This window comes from Archocentrus centrarchus, unplaced genomic scaffold (assembly GCF_007364275.1).
Source record: "Archocentrus centrarchus isolate MPI-CPG fArcCen1 unplaced genomic scaffold, fArcCen1 scaffold_50_ctg1, whole genome shotgun sequence".
NCBI classification, from domain to species: domain Eukaryota; kingdom Metazoa; phylum Chordata; class Actinopteri; order Cichliformes; family Cichlidae; genus Archocentrus; species Archocentrus centrarchus.
The window spans coordinates 587,393-607,173 of record NW_022060273.1 but is presented as its reverse complement, the minus strand read 5'-3'; the positions used below and the strand labels follow the sequence as shown (position 1 = coordinate 607,173).

At 42.7% G+C, this 19,781-nt stretch overlaps 1 protein-coding gene across 1 annotated transcript in view; it reads left to right on the top strand.

Moving 5' to 3' along the window:
- The window catches only part of ttc27 (tetratricopeptide repeat domain 27), a 111,053-nt gene that overhangs the window by 85,863 nt on the left and 5,409 nt on the right, over window positions 1–19,781 (top strand). The window contains exons 13-18 of the mRNA XM_030725209.1: window positions 5,697–5,924; window positions 6,913–7,011; window positions 10,833–10,885; window positions 12,492–12,657; window positions 17,517–17,714; window positions 18,556–18,667. Of these exons, the coding sequence (XP_030581069.1) occupies window positions 5,697–5,924; window positions 6,913–7,011; window positions 10,833–10,885; window positions 12,492–12,657; window positions 17,517–17,714; window positions 18,556–18,667 (856 nt within the window). The remainder of the gene's footprint in view (window positions 1–5,696; window positions 5,925–6,912; window positions 7,012–10,832; window positions 10,886–12,491; window positions 12,658–17,516; window positions 17,715–18,555; window positions 18,668–19,781) is intronic.

Here is a 19,781-nt window from a genome sequence, read left to right as displayed (position 1 = left end):
AATTAGTGAGACAGTTTGGGCTGATGTGTTGGGGAAAATTCACTCATCTTCAATGTAGCCAAATAGGTGTCAATCAAAATGAGAGGGTCTAGCCTGCCATATAAAACCCACTTCATACGTCCCACGGATGGGACATGGCCAGTTAATAGGCTACAAAATGGGTTTTCCAGAGCAAATAATAACCAGAGGGAGTTATGTAGTTTTTTCAGGTGATTTTGGTGCTGCCAGTTAACAGGTTAATAATAGCTATATGAAATCACGGACTGTATAAAATTAGATCCGCAGGCCTTGAGTCTGAAACATGTGCCCTAGACGGAGCTCCCACAGCCAAAGGGCAAGAGCCCCAGAGAGCCAGGGGCAAGGAGCAGCCCACCCCCTCGCAGGCTGCCCCCCCCCCCCCCCCCCCCCCCCACACACACACACACACACACACACACACACACACACACAAGCTGAGAACGAGGACCCAGGTGCCCGAGAGCCACCAACCCCAGCAGAGCCTGAGCCACCCCAAGGGAGCAGGCCAACAGCCATGCCAAGACATTCGGCCACACACCCCGGGACCCACAGGCACCCACATCCCAGGGGAGATGGCAACAATTAGTGGGGAGCGTTAGGGACGGGTAACTCCTGGGTGATATGTCCCACAGGGGCCAGGGCTCAGTCAGCCCCAGCCCCAGGCCCAGGCCCAACTGTACACATGCACACACATGTATATACCAGTCGCACACTCATGCACACACACACACAGACCTTACATGGACACAAAGTGTGGACGAGTGCGTATCAGCACAGAGCCAGCGGCAACCTGGGAAAGTAGCCGACCCAGCCCTGAATCACTAGCCAGACCCCACCCCAGACAGGGTGTAGGAAACCAGGGTGTGGGAAGACCCGCCCATCCCCTCCTCACACGCAATGTGTTGGGTGCGTGTGAGTGTATGCAGTGGGCAGAATGAAAAGAAAAAGAAATTAAATTCCTTCTGAGTGTAGGTAACAGATCAAACACTAGATTGGGCTGATCTTGTGTTTAATATACCTGACACTCTAATATACCTGACACTCTAATATACCTGACACTCTAATATACCTGACACTCTAATATACCTGACACTCTAATCAAACCCACTTATGAAATGTAGATGTGCAGACACCTCAACAGGACTCTAACAGCCTGCCAGCTCTCTTTATCAATTACAGGATCTGTTGTTTCTGATTTGATTAACCAGGTTGCTTTTAGCTTATAATAAAAAGTGCACTGCCCTACTCTTGTTTTAAACCATGTGCTGGGGTAATCCCAGCCAATACTCCATGTTATGTACTCACTGGGGTCCAAAATAACAAGGCCAATCCATTTGTCTGGAGTGGTTTGGATTCTGTCCAAAGCTGCTTCTCTGTTCTCAACTACACTCGCTGCCCTTCTCCCTTTTTGCTCTGTCATTATGACATTGTTTCATGACGTAATGTAATGTTGCACATAAATAATGAAAGCAACCGCTGTGTTCAGCATGGCTCACTGCTTGTTTCTGTTTTGGGTTTGCGTTACTTTTGCTGTAAGCACTCCAAGGACAGCAGAATGATCCCCTGTTGCAATACAAGTCATGATGTGAACACTCTCCCTGGATGATCTTTAGTGGTTGTGTTAAAATGTCCATTTGAAAAGGGGTTTGTTTGTTTGATTGTTTTTGTTTCCTCCCCTCTATGTTAAATCCTCACCTTGGTTTCTGAACTCCACATTTTGCCTTAATTTTAGTATTTTTTTTAGAGGCCTGTTGTTTTTTCTGACCATATTTGGAAGAGAGGGTGAAATGCTAGCTATGTTCTGAGCTAATGCCAATAACCTTGATATTCCTAAACTGCACAGGTACAATGCACAGGGAAATACCTGCTAATTAGTGCAGACTAATAAGAGTACAATTTCACTAACCAAAACTGAAGCACAAATATCATGGATGGTCATTTTCTTTGTCTCTAAAAGGCACCAACAGAAAAAACATGGTCAAGAGATCCATTTCTGTGACTCCAGAAATGGAGGTGAGGCCTAGCAGACAGCGATCAGCTCCAGCTGCCCCTGTCGGTACTGAGTAAAAATTACCACACTCCACACGTTTCTACTCTACTTGAGCACTCAGTGCTTTATACAATTTTTTATGCAGTTTTATACAATACAGTTTTTTCTATACCTAAGTGCTTTCTGACATTCACACACATTCACACTCCAACACATCAGAGAGCAACTTGGGGTTCAGTATTTACTCTACCTCCTGAGCTACAGCCACCGCCAATCCATAATCTATCCATAGAAGCCAAGCCCACTTATTCTGCAAGGCTGTAAACATGCGTTTAATGCTGTTTAGTTGGACATGTTAACATGGGAGTCTGTCGACTGACTCACATTTGAAGTCACCAGTGGCCATTGGAGCAGCTCCAGTTTTGGGCATACAAAGTAGCCACTTGGTCGAATGGCCATTTGACTAACTTCGGATCTCTATATGAGCCAACCTCCTGCTTTACATAAGTGACAGCATGTGAAAAGACACAGACTGAGAATCCCAGCTGCACATAAAAACAGACAAGTGATGACACAATCAAGAGCGACTGGACTTTCCAACAGTATTTTTTTTCTTAACAAATATCTCAAAACTATGTGTAAAACTATAGTTTATTGCACAGTTTCTGATGCATAAACTCCAAAAAAAACAACAACAACAACAAAAAACATGAACTATTTTGCCTGATATGCTTCCCAGCAAACCTGTTGGCTATGAGAGGTTAACCCCCGCTCAGTGTAGCCACACACGCCTAGCAGTGTGACCAGGCCAGTCAGCCAATGAAATTTGCCCCCTTCTAGATGAAGGTAATGTTTCCATCTTTAGCCCATGGCGATAATGCTGTGTAGATTGTAATCAATTGATGGTTTGTAGACTTAGTGGAGTCAGTTTGACATCTTCAAGTTAAAAACTGTTAGAAAATAATGAAAGATTAATTATATCCTTTTTTTCACATCTAGATGTTTTAAAATTTAAGGAAACATAAAAAAGGGCGCCTGGGTGGCTTAGTGGTTAAGCCGGCGACCACATACACACGCCACGTTACGGTGCGGGCGGCGCGGGTTCGCGTCCCGGTGCCGATTTGCCCGCGTGTCTTCCCCTGTAGCTTTCCCCCATTTCCTGTCTCTCTCCACTGTCACGAAAAGCCGCTGTGGCCAAAAATGGGAAAAAAAAAAAAGGAAACATAAAAAAGGAAAATATTCCGATTTGGACTTTAGCCTGGTTTAGGCATGCTGTGTCACATATTCACCTTGTATATTCATTGGTTTGTAGACACCACGAGCCTGTTTAGTTTGTGTCCTCAACATTTTGTATAACTGAGATTTCAGTCTGGCTATCTTGGGATTCGTGTTTCACATTTGGGACTTCTCTCATCCATAGATCCCAGTAGGTCCCTGTCTTTTTAGCAACTGTTTTTTCCCTCAGTTGGCAGCAGAGCAGTAAACACAGGAATAGCAATTACCCATGGTACATTGTATTTTAGAATGTCCAGTTGTCTTCCTGGCTCAGCCTCCATCCTATAAGTCAGTTGATTGAGCTCTACTTCTAGGGCCTGCACTTCCAATAAATTTGGTTGACCTTTAAACTAAAATGAATGAATGAATGAATGAATGAACGAATTAATACTTTATTAGTCCCACAATGGGCAAATTGCAGTTAACAGAATGGGGGAAAAAAAAAGAGTTGCAGTGCTCCCTTTAATGATCTACAGGATTATGCACTGTTGAATTCTGTCAGAAAACAGTATGGCTACAGTCATTCTCACCCTCACACGTTGATATGCAATATGCAAATACTAAATTAATCTGAGACTAATCCACTTGACTCTGGGAGCTACATTATTTGACTTCAGGGAGATCACATCAGATAAATTAGTTTTCCATATTTGAATTATAGTTTGGATTTCAAATCCAAAGTAATAGTCTTGATAGGTGTGTGTGTGTGTGTGTGTGTGTGTGTGTGTGTGTGTGTGTGTGTGTGTGTGTGTGTGTGTGTGTGTGTGTGTGTGTGTGTGTGTGTGTGTTTAAATTTGAGGTCCACCACACTAGCAAGAACTTGACAGTGTATGGTGTTGAGTGTGCATGGTGTAATAGAAGCTTTGTGTATTATCTTTAATTGGGGGCATGTTGTATGTGGTACATCCTGCTCAGAGTTGTGTAGTTTAGATAAGGACGGTGGGGTTTCTTGTTTCTAGTTGGGCCGGGTTCTTGGCCCAGCGTCAGCCCCGTGACAGCAAAGGAATGCAGTGAAGCTAAGGCTCTGTCAAGCCTCAGAGGCCCTCAGCTCTCTAGCAGTGGTTAGATTGGCACTCTTCACAACCTAAATCAAGACAGAGGGATTTGGAAAGAGAAAACAATCTCATTATTCCACCCTCACAATTGCGTGAGCTGCAGTCCAAAACATGTAGTGGCAAGGAGTAGTTCACTGAGTGCAAATGTCCACAGGTAATTTGACGGATACTATACTTGTAACAAAATCCCTATGTTAATTTTGTTTTTCTGTCAGACTTCGCTCCCAGATCCCATCTCGTGTTTTGATGCTTTATTTGCTTCTCACAGTGCCTTCATTAAGACCAACCATCTAAGATAGTTGGTCTAAGCTTTGCATATCTCTTGAGGTGTCCTGCAATATCAGGGACCAAGAGGTGAAGAGATCTTTTAAGGGTTCTTACCTGTACCTGTATTGAAGTTACATGAAGTTACAGAAAAGTGCAGTCTTGTGTTCCCGAAAGATGAAGTTAGAAGACCTTGAAGAAGGTCAGCACTGAGGAAAAGAAACTAAAAAAAAACTGCAGTCAGACTTTGACAACAGTTAACTGTAAATGATGAACTAATCGAGTAAACTAGCTTTTACATTTTAGTCAGTTTTTATGGTGGCACATCACAAAAGTCAGCTATACAATTGTAATTTTCATTTTAAACAATATTCTAGACCATTATGATTAAATACTACAGGGTGGGCCATTTATATGGATACACCTTAATAAAATGGGAATGGTTGGTGATATTAACTTCCTGTTTGTGGTACATTAGTACTGTGATTAGTATCAGTTAATTTGGGGACCCATATTTTAAAAATTTCCTGTTTCTTAAAACCAGTTTGAAAATCAGTTATGAATTCAGGCACGTTCATCGAGAGGGACGACTCTCCATGAACAATATGGCTGCCACATATCTATGAGCTGAAGACACTGCAGTTTTCCTCTGTTGTTACAGCAGTTACTCGGTAGCCTCTAATAGGTCCTGTTGACTGTATATATATATATATATATATATATATATATATATATATATATATATATATATATATATACACTAGGTCCTAACATCTTACACAGGTATATATTAGTGTTTATGTTTCTAGGTTTGGAAATGGGGAAAGTGCAACTATAAGGAGAAATGGCAAGCAGAACATACGTTTAGGATGTGGTAGGCACTGATGCCCATGAAACGAGATGTGAGTTATGTCAGAAGTTTTTTAGCAACCTTCGAGATAAAAGCAGTTGAATTCCAAATAAATGGAACAAACACAGTAATTGGATGTAGTTTCACATGCCTTTCAGTTCCATTTTTCCTCTTTCAGTTACTGTCTCTCTACATCACCTCCCACCCTCTAAACTCACCTTTGCTCTTCTGTATGATTGCTTAGGCTGAGGAGATTGTGCGCAGGGAGCTGGAGAAGAAGGAGACGCACAGTCTGTACTGTCTGCTGGGGGATATCCTGAGGGACCATCAGTATTACGACCGAGCATGGGAGCTGTCAGGCCAGCGCAGCGCCAGAGCTATGCGCTCCAAAGCCCTGCTGCACCTCCGCCACAAGGAGTTCCAGCAGTGCGTCGACTGCTTTGAGCAGTCGCTCAAAATCAACAGCATGCAGGTACGAGCGAAGTCCTAACTTCTACTTTATGGAGTGGTTAATTCTTCATCTTGTTTCACACTTTCTATAAAGTTTAATGTTTACTTTCTACTTTGCTTTTTTCATGTTCAGCAGTGCACTGTTGTGCAAATAAACAACAGTATCAGTTCATAAGAATTATATATTTTGGATTGTTCCACCTTAACGTCAGCTGTACTTGGTGTTGAGTGCAGTATATGTCATTTAGCCAGTTCACTGTTCTCTATGTAAGAATGGGTCAGAACTACAGGTGACTGAAATGACCCTAAACTTTTTTGCTAATGGCCAGTTAAGTGGGGTAATCACACTGGTCCCCATTCACCTTCTAGTGTTTCCCACAGATTTAAATTCAGTTTGTCAGTGGGGTGACCCCAGTGAGTCTGCAATTCTGCAGATGATCTTCAGCCCCACCAACTTGGACTGCAGTTAGTGACTGTAGTCTTTGTTGTGCTCCTCAGTTTTGCTGAGCTCCAGTCCACATTGGTAAAGTATCTCTAACTCTACAGGCACAAGATCTTGTTTGAGAAAGCACCTGAAAGATATCAAGAGCCACTACAACCTAGTGAGCCAGCTAGCAGGGAGACACTGCTATGAACCTTTAAGCAGTGGAACTGGATAAGGGACATTACAAGGTTACCTTGTTTCAGCCAAAACATTGAGCATGCATATGTTCCTCCCACAGGCCCAGCAGGCAGATTTTCATCATGAATTTAATTTGACCAAAATGCAATGACACAGCCAGTTTTTTAGAGATCAGACACATACAAGACAAAGTACAGCCTAACAGAACAGCTGGCACAGCTGTGGATTCTCAGCCTGGTTGGGATATAAATCCTCCCTTACTTTGTAAACACTTTTTGGATAATTTCTGCGAAATGTCTGTGCTTTGACTTGACTTGAGTGTGTGTGTGTGTGTGTGTGTGTGTCTGTCTGTCTGTCTCTGTGTGTGTGTGTGTGTGTGTTTGTACAGCTCGGTGTGTGGTTTTCCCTTGGTTGTGCCTACTTTGCCCTGGAGGGTTATGAAGGAGCTGCTAAGGCTTTCCAGAGGTGTGTGGGACTGGAGCCTGATGTAAGTACCTACACACAAAGTGTTTTTCTTTTTAGTTCTCCAACCCAGTCCTTAGTATATCTTAGTTCTGATGGCTAAATAAGTTAGCTTGAGGCATATGTGCATTTTTTTTAACACAGCTTAACCATGCAGTTTATTTCATTCCCAACAATCACGTGTGAGTACTCTGCTAACAACACAGGCAAAGCTTGTTTCTTGTAATCTGACAAACATGCTGTAAGTAGAGTTTTACCCACGTTTCTCTACAGAAACGGCATAGCAACACAGACTAAGGAGAGCCAGTCAAAGAAAGAGTTTTTTGGGGCAAAATGTGAGGTGTTAGTGGGGGTGGGGTGGGGGGGTTAATTTGTTGAATATATTTTAAAATTCAACTGGCATGCAAAACAGAGCAGTAGTAGATAAAACTGAATTCTGTGAATGGACTTTGTAAAAGAACGATGGCCCTTATGAGAGGACCATTAAGGGTACAGTTTGCTGTGCCTGGGATAGAGTTACTGGGGCCCCATCCTGAAGCCAGGCCTGGGGAGGGTGCTCGAGGAAGAGTACCTGGTGATCGGCCCTTGAGGCCCATGAGGCCCAGCTTGACACAGTCAAAAGAGGAGACATGGGCCCACCCTCCTGTAGGCCCACCACCTGCAGGAGGCGTTGTAGGGGTTGGGTGCAATGTGCGTCGGGCAGTGGCCAAATGCCGAAGCCCTGGTAGACTGATTTCCGGCTATTGAGGGTGGCTATCCTTATATCCCCTCGGCTTGCTGCCTGTATATTGGAGTTTTAACCAGTGGATGAGAGGGTTGCTTCCCTGTGCCTTTGGGCCAGATCCTAACTGTTTTTAGAGCTTGCACACCGAATGACAGCCTTCTTGGAGATGCTGGATGGGGTGGTCAAGGGTGCTCCATCTGGTGACTCCATCGTCCTACTGGGAGACTTCAACACTCATGTGGGCAACGACAGTGAGACCCGGAGGAGTGTGATTGGGAGGAACGGCCTGCCCGATCTGAACCTGAATGGTGTTTTGTTATTGGACTTCTGTGCAAACTAGTTTGTCCATAACAAACACCAAGTTCGAACATAAGGATGTCCATAAGTGCAAGTGGCACCAAGACACCCTAGGTTGCCGGTCGATGATCAGTTTTCTAATTGTATCAGCAGATCTGCTGCTGTATGTTCTGGACACTCGGGTGAAGAGAGGAGCTGAGCTGTCAACTGATCACCACCTGGTGGTGAGTTGGATCAGGTGGTGGGGATGGATGCTGGACAGACCCGGCGCACCTAAATGTGTTGTGAAGGTGCACTGGGAACGCCTAGCAGAGGCCCGAGTCCACAAGGTCTTCAACTCCCACCCGCAGCAGAACTTTGCCAGCATTCCAAAGAAGGCTTAGGACACTGAGTTCAAATGGCCCACGTTCCGCACCTCCATTGTTGAGGCTACTGTATGGAGCTGTGGCTGCAAAATGGTTGGTGCCTATCGTGGTGGTGATCTGGTAAGCTGATGGGTATTGGCAGGCCAAGCAGAATGTGGCTCGGGTGGTGGCTGAAGCAAAAACCTGGGTGTGGGAGGAGTTCGGTGAGGCCATGGAAAAAGACTTTCAGACTGCCTCAAAGTGATTATGGCAACTGTCAGGTGACTCAGGAGGAGAAAGCAGTGCTCTACTCACATGGTGTATAGTGGGGATGGGGTGCTGTTTCTGTTTCTGGTAGTTGTTGGACTCCGCCGGGGCTGCCCTTTGTCACCAATTCTGTTCATAATTTTTATGGGCATAATTTCTAGGCATAGCCAAGTGGTAGAAGGGTGCCGCCTCGGTGGCCTCAGAGTGTCATCTGTGCTTTTTGCGGATGATATGGTCCTGTTGGCTTCATCGGGTGGTGGCCTCCAGCTCACAGTGGAGCAGTGTGCAGCTGAGTGTGAAGGGGCACATATGAGAATTAGCACCTCTACGTCTGAGGCCATAGTCCTTAGCCAGAAAAGCCTACAGTTATTCTACCTGTACAAGGTGAAATAAAAAGTTTTGAGAACAAGCATGTGAAAATCTAAAACAGTTAAATGTAGCTGATCTCACATTCGTTGTCATTCTTACGAATCTCTGGACCACTGTCAGCACGCCTGCTAATTTTGGATCTTCCCTTAAATTTGTCTCTGTGTTGATCACTGGATCTCCTCCAGTGTGAAACTGTGGCTTCTTAACTTCATGTTTGCTTTTGGGAATTGGACAAAGTAACACGGAGGCAAATCTGGTGAGTGTTTCACATGGTTGTGTTGGTGTGGGTAAAAAATTGCATCTTCAAACACTGCATGCATGAGATGGCATCCACCAGTGTTCAGTACATTTCTGCCCCAGATTCCAGATCAGAGCAGGACTCCACCTTGACAATCTCGATCTGGGGGGAGAATTCATGGTGCACAATCCAGTGAATGTTAAAAATTAAATAAATGACGAGCAAGCTCCAGGTTTTGCTCCTGGTCTGATGTGCTGCCTTTGGCTTTGGAAACTGGGTACTCAGTTGAAGTTTGAAATTTGTGTTTAAATCTGAGCGGTTGGAGAGTGATCGAAACTATGATGAGAAAAGGGACAATGATTTTGAAAGGGAGGTCAGCCAAATTGAAGTTCATCATTGCAGCACTTATAATATGAAGACTGAATTGACTGATGGAAGTTTTGGCAAAGTGTGATTTCCAGCTGGAGGTTTGAGGTCAGAAAGGAATCTTCCACAAATATCTGTACTCTTAGAAATATATTAACTGTGTATACGCCTTTCTATCACTAAACTTTCACAGCTCATCTTTGGTAAATCCTGTTTAACTAGAGACTTAAGCTAAACCTAAACCTTATTCTGACCTTAGGCTTTTTTCACCCTAAAAGTTGATTTACATTAAGTTGTTTTTGTCCCTAAAAAGAAGCAGGTCCCCATCGTAAACTGCATATAAAAGATGGGCATAGACACCGTGCCATCTCCTATTTGTTTTGGGCTCCATATTTTGAAGCTTCAGCAGCCTTAGTGTTTTGGCCTAATGCTACAGTAGCAAGCTTGATGAGCAAACTGCCCAGGTACACTACCCGCTAGTTAGTGCTAACTAACAGACTAACGAAATACATGAATTGCACTCACCCAAACTGAAGCACAAACCTCCTGGATGGTTGTGCTATCCAGCAGGACATATTGAATTACATATTGTGTTACTTTATTCCATGTGGTGATGGTGTTCCAAAAGGCACCAGCACTGCAAACATGGAGAGATCAGGTACTGTGAGCAGAACAAGCAGATGTGAGGCCTAGCAGACAGCTGCCACCTACAGCTCCATGTGTACACGTGTCAGTCAAAGTAGCCACAACTCTCACTTTAAGCCTTACTGAGTTATTTAGGCGCTGTCCACAGACCACTGCAAAACCATTTTACCAGGTTGTTAACATGCTTTTTAATGCAGTTTATGGAGATTGACTTTGGAGTCAGCCAAAGTGGCCGCTAGAGGTCATGCAGTTTGTGGCACTTGGCATAATTTTTAAGTCTTGGAGGTTGCTGCTTGGTCCGCACAAAGTGACTGTTTAAATAAATTTATCTTCCCTCAATGTTAATAATACACATACACAAACAAAAGAATTTCAGGGCAAGCACTGTATGGCCATCCAGCTCTCATTTTAACACATCATTTGATTTGGTGAGGTCTTTAACCGGGACTTCCTCTGTGCTTTATTGTGCATAAAACTGAAAATGGTGTTCTTTGTCATGGTTTTATAGGATTTTTTGTTATTCTTGATTTCCTTTTCCTCACTATCTTCTTTGCCTTCCTGCCCTGTGTCTCACCCCCTACCCCTCCTCCATTCAGAACGCAGAGGCGTGGAACAACCTTTCTACAGCTTACATTCGACTCCAAATGAAGTGAGTATGAGCGCGGTGCATATTGGAAACTCGTTGGAGTAAGAATGTGTGTGTGTGCCAGGAAATAGAATGGGTTGAGTTTTAATAGGATTTTTGTAGTAAGTCTTTGAAACCATCCATACTCAGCAGACTTAAAGGAAAATGCTCTTTCAAAATAAAGCATGTTCTAAGGCGATAATGACAGAAAGGTCAGGGAGTCTATGGGAATTTGTTTGGTTGTTTGTTTGTTTTTTCTGTACTTTAACAGTGAAAAGCTCAGTTAATCTTCTTTGATCTACCTGAACTGCCAATGCTGGAAACATAATCAAGAAGTCCACATTTCCATTTAAAAGACTACGGTGCTTGGAAATGGGAATGTGAGTAATGCCCGGTTGAATCCAGGAAGGAATCCAAAGTCAAAACGAAACAAACCAATCGTGTTCTTTTACACCTTTTAATATTAAGCACATTTAATTCTCGGGTCTCTCACTGTGCACAAACTTTTGGTCTAGCCTCATCATTAACTCTTTCTGGGAGGACAGCTTAGTGCAGTTGAATTTATTAATGCTCAGCGATCCTCTTTCCTCAATGTCTATAAAAGGACATTAAACTAGAGTAATTCTAAACTGAACCTTCTAAGTTGCCGTGGGCTGATCAGTGAACTCACCCTCATTCAGGGTGTCCACTGCTGCCATTTAGTCATTCAGTAATAAACCCAATGCATTCTTTACTTTGTTGTAAAATAGTGTCATGGCAAAAGTGAGTTCAGTGTCATGATTGCAGCGCCTCAATCAAACCAAACCTGTGAGTGTAACGGATACAGCAGAGTCTCCAGGTTCAGTGTACTCTGCCTGCCTGCTGAGACAAGCTTCAAAGCAGCTGTTACAAGCATCACATTCCACAATTTTGTTACCATTCAAAGTTTTTATGCACTGCATTTTATTTATTGCATTTCTGAAGTTTTATAAATGTCCATCCATGTACCAGTCATAGATGGTTTAGAAATCATGACCAAGTTAGTCAAAGTTAAAACTTCATGGCATTACAATTGATTGTTAACAGTGAAAACTTAAGCACGCAATAGAATAACTGTCGGTGGATGGACACGGTTGCCCAATCAGATGAGATTAAAATGGCTAATGAGTGAATTTATGCTACTTGAATGCAAACATTGTACAGAGAAACTGAATTACAGAATACATCAAAAAGACAATCAGATTAAAAAAGTTTAAAAAATGCTTTTTTGCAAAATTGTAACTACAGAATAGCTCAGAACAGTTTGCACGGACACTCCAGGTTCCAACCCACGTTCTTTACACCTCTGCTCTGTGGATCTTGTGTTGCGTTGTAGTTGTTGGTGGTGTTCTTTAAATGGCTGTGGAGGCTCTTCAGGTACAGAGGTACCCTTTGAGCCTTTCACAGCAGTCTCCTGTGCTTTCAGGCCTGAAATTGAAAAGCAGAGCTGGTGAGCTTTTATTAATAACTGGTTAGCACGACTGCCAATTCAGCACAAACGCCTTTTAACTCAAAAGATGTTTGAGAGTTAAAATGAATATTCCCAGAACCATGGTCAGAGGGTTTTGGTCATCTGCTCCAAACGTTTGTCTCTTCATTCTGTCGTTGGCAGAAACAAAGCCTTTCGAACTCTGCAGGAAGCCCTGAAGTGTAACTATGAACACTGGCAGATCTGGGAGAACTTCATCGTGGTCAGCACTGACATTGGGGAATTTGCTGAAGCCATCAAAGCATACCACCGTCTGATGGACCTGAGGGAGAACTACAAGGACATCCAGGTAAATGACTGCACTTACTGCCCTCTGTACCATTAGACAGTATGTAGTATGAGGAATAGATTGATCCTAAGTTGCATGTTTCGTAGATAGCACAGAGACTTGGGAAGCTGGAGCCATTTTCTTAACTGTATTCACTCTCCGCTGATGAAATTGTACTTTTACCTCTTGACTTTACTGTGAAGCGTTGGTTTGGAAAACAGTAAAACAAAATGCTCTGGCGTCTGACTGGGAAGTTTAGTGGTGGTACAGTTCCAAAGGGGTATTTATGGGCGCTATTGGTTCCAACATTTAACAGCATTGGTCGCTTGATGGGCATACGGTCAAACTTTATCATGATAGATAGTTGTCAGGTGGTCTCCTTCCTACAACCAAGCAAAGAACAAACAGAATAAGAAAACAAGTGACAGGAATGTTTTTTGTTAATTGACTTGTTGCCTGTATTAGATAGCGACAGTTATAAAGATAGACAGACAGGAAGGCGAGGATTAGGAGTCCAGGTCTGACTCCAAGCTGGGTCGCTGTGGGTACATGAGACACAAACTGAGCTATAATACACCCCTACTTCTGAATATATTGGAGGTGGGAAATAAGGCAGTCAGTTTTAATTTCAGGAGTTTCCAGAGGGAGCGAGTTCCACTCAGACAGAAAAATAAAGTTAATGTTAAAATGCCAAAAACTGACGCTACTGGAGTGGCCCCTTAAATCTGCCTCCAACAGTGAGTCATTCTCCATAGACTCCACTGGTAAAAGGTCTGCTGTTACTGTTGTCATGCTGTGTTTAGTCCTTTATTGTTGTACATGTGAAATGTGATTTCGTGGTTGAGAACAGTCTTAAGTTTACCTTGCCATGAGCCTCAATGACCGAGGTTACTGTAAGAGACCCAAACATATGAGGTAGGGCTGTAAAGTAGGGGGTCAGTGGTCCCTTGGCCCTCTGTATTTCCTGCATGTTGCACTGCACCCAGTAAGTCGCACTAACTCTATTAATTTACTGACCATCTATAAATGAAGCTGTCAGTCTCTGTCGAATATGAAAAGGAAGACAAGTTCAAACCCAGGATGAAGAAAAAAATCATGGCTGTTGTCTACATGTAGTAAGGCACACACTCCGATGGTGTGCTAGATGTTGTGATCTCCGTATGTATAGATGTATTCCTATAAATTGTGGGAATACTGCACTCAGGTTCAGTGTTTTGGCTTCATCCACCTCCTTCAGTCAACTCAAACTCTGTGGACACTTTCACAGCCTCGGAGCTTTGTGACACAGCAAGCAGGTGAAATTGTTTATTCTTTCCTGTGGTGCTAATAAATCTTTTTCACTGTGGTCATTTATGCAGAGTCATTTAGAAAGGAAAAGCCTCTTGTAGTCACATCACATTAGCTGCACCGTGACCACTGCATGCTAAATAAGAAATTAACCATCAGCTTTGAATAAACAAGGCGAGACAGCCAGCAGTAGGATTTTCATTATTAATGCTCTGCTTCTGCCCCCGCGGGCATTTTACTCATGTAGTTTTGAGCAATTAACTTTAAAGAAGACATCTTTCAGCCCAGTGGGAATGGATAAAATCACAGCTCTGACTCAGAGATCCTGTGGGCCTTGGAATTAAATATACAAATAAATCCACTTTTCTTTACCTTCCGCTTTACATTTGCTTTTTTTTTTTTTAGCCTGCTCTGTTTTAGGCAACTAGCATGTTAATTTATGCAGGTGGTGTTCTGGTCAGCCTTATCAATAAGGCTGACACATGTAAAAGCACACAATTTGAAAAGGTCAGCAGCAGCTTCAAAGTAGCTCGCTTAGTGATGGCCTTTGGCTGCTCTTTGTTTGCGTCTCTTTGTTTTAAAGCTCTCTTACAACACAATTTCATGCACAGTTTAATAACAACGGACAATATCCTAAAGACAGCTTCTTCTGAGCGGTAACATCTGATATTATAATGTTCTCCTAACAGCACGGCCCTTTCGCAAGAAAGGGTGTGAAATTGCAAATTTAAGGAGTGATGTAAAACAAGCTGTGGGTCATATCTGTAACTGACTGAAACGCTCATTCATATTAGAGTGAAAATAGGACTGCAAGCTCCTCACAACTAGGAACAATTGGTGGTTGTATTGAGGTTTTTTTTCCAGCGACTTGCTGCAGCGGTTGTGACCACTTTTGATCGCAGCGAGTTTGCATAAGTCACCTGGTAGGAGGCAAGCAATCCAAAAACAGTGCAGTCTGACTCAGACTAACTACAATCACGCTGACAGATTGTCGAGGTTTGCAAAAAATTAATGAATTAAAATTAATAAATGCAGAGAAACTGCCAACACCTTGCAGTCAGTGTGAGTCAGTCTGTGCTGATGAGCGCAGCTTATCTTATCGTCTGCTTACCAACTGGCTGCATTCGGTTAGATTCCCATTTAAAGCCTCCAGTACTGTGTTTTGAGCCACTCCTCATTTCTTTACGTTTTGCTAGGACAGTGGGAAACACGTGCAACCATTTATTGAAACATGTACAAACATACATGGAAATGCAAAAGTTTGTAATCTGGTTGTTAATTTATTCCAGTTAATTGTGTGTAATAAAAACATCTGAGGCTTTAAGAGGTGGAGCTGAGGAACCAGTGGTTGATGTGACTAAAGTGCTAAAACTCATGCAGAGTATCATCATAAGAACAGGATCCAGTCCAAAGTCAGGTGCCCTTGCATCACATACATACAGTTCAAACAGGCCTAGGAAACGTCGAGCATCAGCTCAGAACAGTCAGGCCAGCGTGTGTTGGCTGTATGATAAAATGTTTTTATGACTACTTTAATAAAGTGTACTCCTGTCCTGTCTGTTCATCAAACTTCACCTTGAAACTTGACATGAAAGCAGAATTCTGTACTTTAAATAGATGCTCTATTTTTACTTCCATTCATCGCGCACCTTGAAATGCTGCTTTGCATAACTGGTGGTGACGGTCAGCCTCTGTTAGCGGCATCATCAGATCACAGTAACAAATTTAGCAGCAACATTTCTGCCTTATTTCATTTTAGTGTTTACTCCCAGGCTCAGGAGGGGGGGGTGAAACCCCCCATGCGGGGCAGGGCCCACCATGAATTCTTGTCCTGTGGAATGTGCAGAGGGCTGCTGACAGAAGTGCTTTGACTGGCTGATAAATTTCAAAGGAGCTGGGGGGGGTCACATGGCTCAGCTTTTGTGCCTCCTGGGGTTAAATGGGGGATACAGACACACATGCATTCATTCCCATACACTTACTGCACACACAGAAGATTTTCTTCCTTTTCATTCTTGGATATCGCTTGAAATGAGTTTCACAGAAAATTCTGGCCTGTTATCCATGTTATTCTTCTTTTCTCTCAACACAGAAGTTATTACCTTTCATCCTAATTTCACAGCCTGACTGGATCCATCAGGAATCTCAAGTTCATTCAGTTTTTCCTTTAAATGTCACTTTTCACCAGAGTGTCAGAAAAGTAAAAAAAAAAAAAAAAGAATAATACTTATAGATTTAATTTCACTCCCACATTCACAGGAATTCACTGGAAATTCACATCAAATGGACTGAGGTGGATATTACCCTCATAATGAGATCTAATCTTGTGTGTCTTTGCACCTGTGCTTTTTGGCCTCCCCGAAACGGCAGCCTGCGTGTTGGATTTTGAACACATGTGGAAGGCGTGCCCATCGACACACCTCTGAAGTGTTTCGTCTGACGTGACGTTACAGAGTCTGCTCCATAACCTTCAAGATTTACCTTAATTGTCACTGCAGAGAAAAACCCTACAGTCACACAGACGCCTGGCAGATGGTTCATTATTAGCAGAAACTCTGACTGCTGAGCATTGAGCATCTTGATAACATTAGAAAATAATCAGATCTAGGCATCCTCCACTCAGCACATGATGTGGGGAAATTTGTATAAAAAAAGCTGAGCAAAGTTCATCAAACCAGTGGAGGTCCTCCCCTAAAAATGCCAGAATACAAAGACGTGTTGTTTTTGGAGAGGATCCTTGTCTAGTCTTAATGACCACTAAAAGCACTTTAAGCTACAAGACAGGTTTAACCACACATTCAGTTTATTTCATACATATTAAGCTTTTTTTTTTTTTAGCCGTGGCCAGTTTAGAAACACCAATGAACCTAACATGCCTTTAGGTTCATTGGTGGTCAGACAGTACCGACTAGCTGCTGAGTTGTGGTCCAACACAAACTGTAAATGCAGAGCTTCAAATAGATAGACTGGAACCTCTAAGCTCATCATCTTTGCATATGTCCAGCAGATGGGTTTGTTTTTTTGTCCTTCCCATCTAAAAGTTTGCTTGTTGTAAAGTCAACACGTGATGTTTATGTCATTAAAACCTCTACAGACAGAAACTAGATTTTTACTTCAGGTTCAGGCTAAGTATAAGATTTACACCCAGTCATAGTCAGAAGGAGGCTTAAGCCTGGATGGTGCAACAGACTTGGAAGGACTTAAAAAGTTATGATTGAGTTGGCTTATGACCAGACCTAAACTCTGCTGGTGCAGTTGAGCCCTGATTAGTCATCTGTGTTCAAAGACTAACGTTAAGTTATTACATGCAGAAGTTTTCTTCTTGTGGCAACCTGGCATAATTACCATAAATCAGTGAGCATGACTGTGAGTATTTAAAGTTTCTTGCAACACCATCATAAATTAAATAAAGAAAAATCAAACAGACCACTGCATTCTTTTCCATCCAGGCTCTCAGTCACTGGCGTTTGAATGATCTTGAGCAATGCTGCTGATTGGATTAACAGTGATTAAAGGATGCAGAAACGCATTGAAATAGTAAATCATATCCTGCATGATAATATTTAGACTCGTTTTCTGTTTTTTTCTGGCAGATTCTGCAGATCTTGGTCAGGGCAGTTGTTGCAAACCTCACAGACAGCCAGGGTGAGCAGGCAGGAGCCCTTCAGTCCAAACTGAAGGAGCTCCTGGGTCGGGTCAGTTCCCGCCACAGCAGTGACGCTGAGGTATGGCAACAGTATGCCCTGCTGTATGGTGATGGCCGCAGCTCCGACCCGGAGAACAACGATAAGGTTGGTACCTTTTTTTCAATAATCACAAGACTGGGGAGTATATTGCTCCCTGTGTTACACTTTTCTTGGAAAAAGGAAAAAACACTTGGCTTCTTTGTATTACTCATACTTGTTTAGTGTAATATTTAACCACTGTTAAATGTTTTTGCAAATAAATTGCATCAATAAAAGCTAAACATTTTCCTTGTTTTGATCTCAAATTAAAATTTTTTATATATACAGTATATATAAAAAAAACAAAGAAGCAAAGGCATCCGAGCATGGATAAAAACCAAAATCATAAAACAGTAACATAACTATGTAACGCACTGTATAAAACAAATATTAAACACACGGTGGAAAAATGTTACCATGATGTCCTCACGAGTAACATCTGTAGTATAATTCCTGTTGTTTGACTTTGCTGCTTGAATCATGTGTTCAGCTGAGCCACACACACTGTGACAGTAGATATCTTGGAAAACACCCTCTTGTTTTTGGCAGCCCGTAGGCTGGTTTGGATACCTAATGATCTAGTGTATATACAGTGCTGCAAACTGAAGGTCTCTCAGAAACCCTCTGCGATCCTTGAACACTCCTCGGTGAGTGACCTGGCTACTCGTGTGTTACATCATTAAAACCTCTACAGACAGAAACTAAACCCTGTACCCAGGGTTAAGCCTTCAGTTTTGGTTTCTATCACTCTCCCTTTTTTGCCTTCTTTTACTCCTCTGTGAACGTTGCTTCTCCAAACATTTCAGCTCTTTGTGAAAGCTTCTGACGGATAAAAGCCAGTGTTGCGTTTGACTACATATGGCTAAAAGAATTGTACTGCAGCATCTGTGGGGTTTTTTTTCTCTAGGCACTGCAGTTTCTGTCCAAGGCCCATCGCTGTGAGGTTCAAGCGGGCGGGTGGGAGAAAGAACCTGCTGTTTTCAAGGAAGTGATCAAACGAGCTGTCCACATGGGAGAAGGTGAGATCACCACCCAGCTGTATGCGCTGTCACTACCATCCTCACAGTCCAGATTTCTCAGAGGGCAGAGGAGATGAAAGGATGGATATGATGAAAGAGACACATCTCTGATTCCAGTTTAGTTGTTAATCTCCTCAATCCTTTCATGTTTGCATTGCAGAAGACACACACACACACACACACACACACACACACACACACGAGTTAAACACTGGAGAGGCAATCAGAAGTGACTTTGAAAACATAGTAATGCAGTCAGGTATTAATATCTTTGTACTGTGTCAGCTCATCTCTCCCTCCCTGCTCCTATGTATGTGTGTGCACATGCACCATACAACAGCACATTTCATTGTTTACGTCCACTGTATGAGCTCTCTTCACCGCTGATCTGTTTTTATATTATTATTATTATTATCGTCCTTCTGTGGGGGCGTCTGTCCGTGAGGTTTTATCTTTCTCGTCTGTAGAGGCTAAAATCACAACAGGTTGAGCCTTGAAATTTGCCGTGTGTGTTCTTTAAAGATGTGCAACACCAATATTCAGATTCCTGGATATTTAGTACTCTTCGGCTTTGGTACACTTTGGCTGTATTTATCTGAAGTGGAGAGTAAACAACATCAAGGGTTTCAGGCTCCTAATGCTATGATAATCTATGGCTTAGCCTAATCATGTGGTCATATTGTGCTGTGTGATTGGCTATACCTACTTGACCATAATTAGCTGAAATGAAGAAAGTGGGGATTCCCCATATCTAGCTGACCTCAGTCACTGAACAGCTCTTTCTGTTTTCCTGCTAAAGGTGGCGCCTTTATGACGGCTACACTTGTCTCCCCTGTTTGTTTTGTTGTTTGTATTTCTTGGATGAGTGTTCTGGAATGCAATTTTATTGTATGTCTTGATGTATAATGACAGTAAATCCTTCTAATCTAAGCTGGCTATAGCTACATAGTGACAAACTGGGGAATCCCAAATTTCCAGGTAAAGAGCCAGTCTGTTTATAGGAACATCAGTTCTAGGCTGCAGCTTTATTGATTAGCCTGTGATGCCAGCTTCTGATTGGCTGAGCATTGTCTAACATGTTGGTCAGGGATGACTCGTGCCCATAATTAGTGCA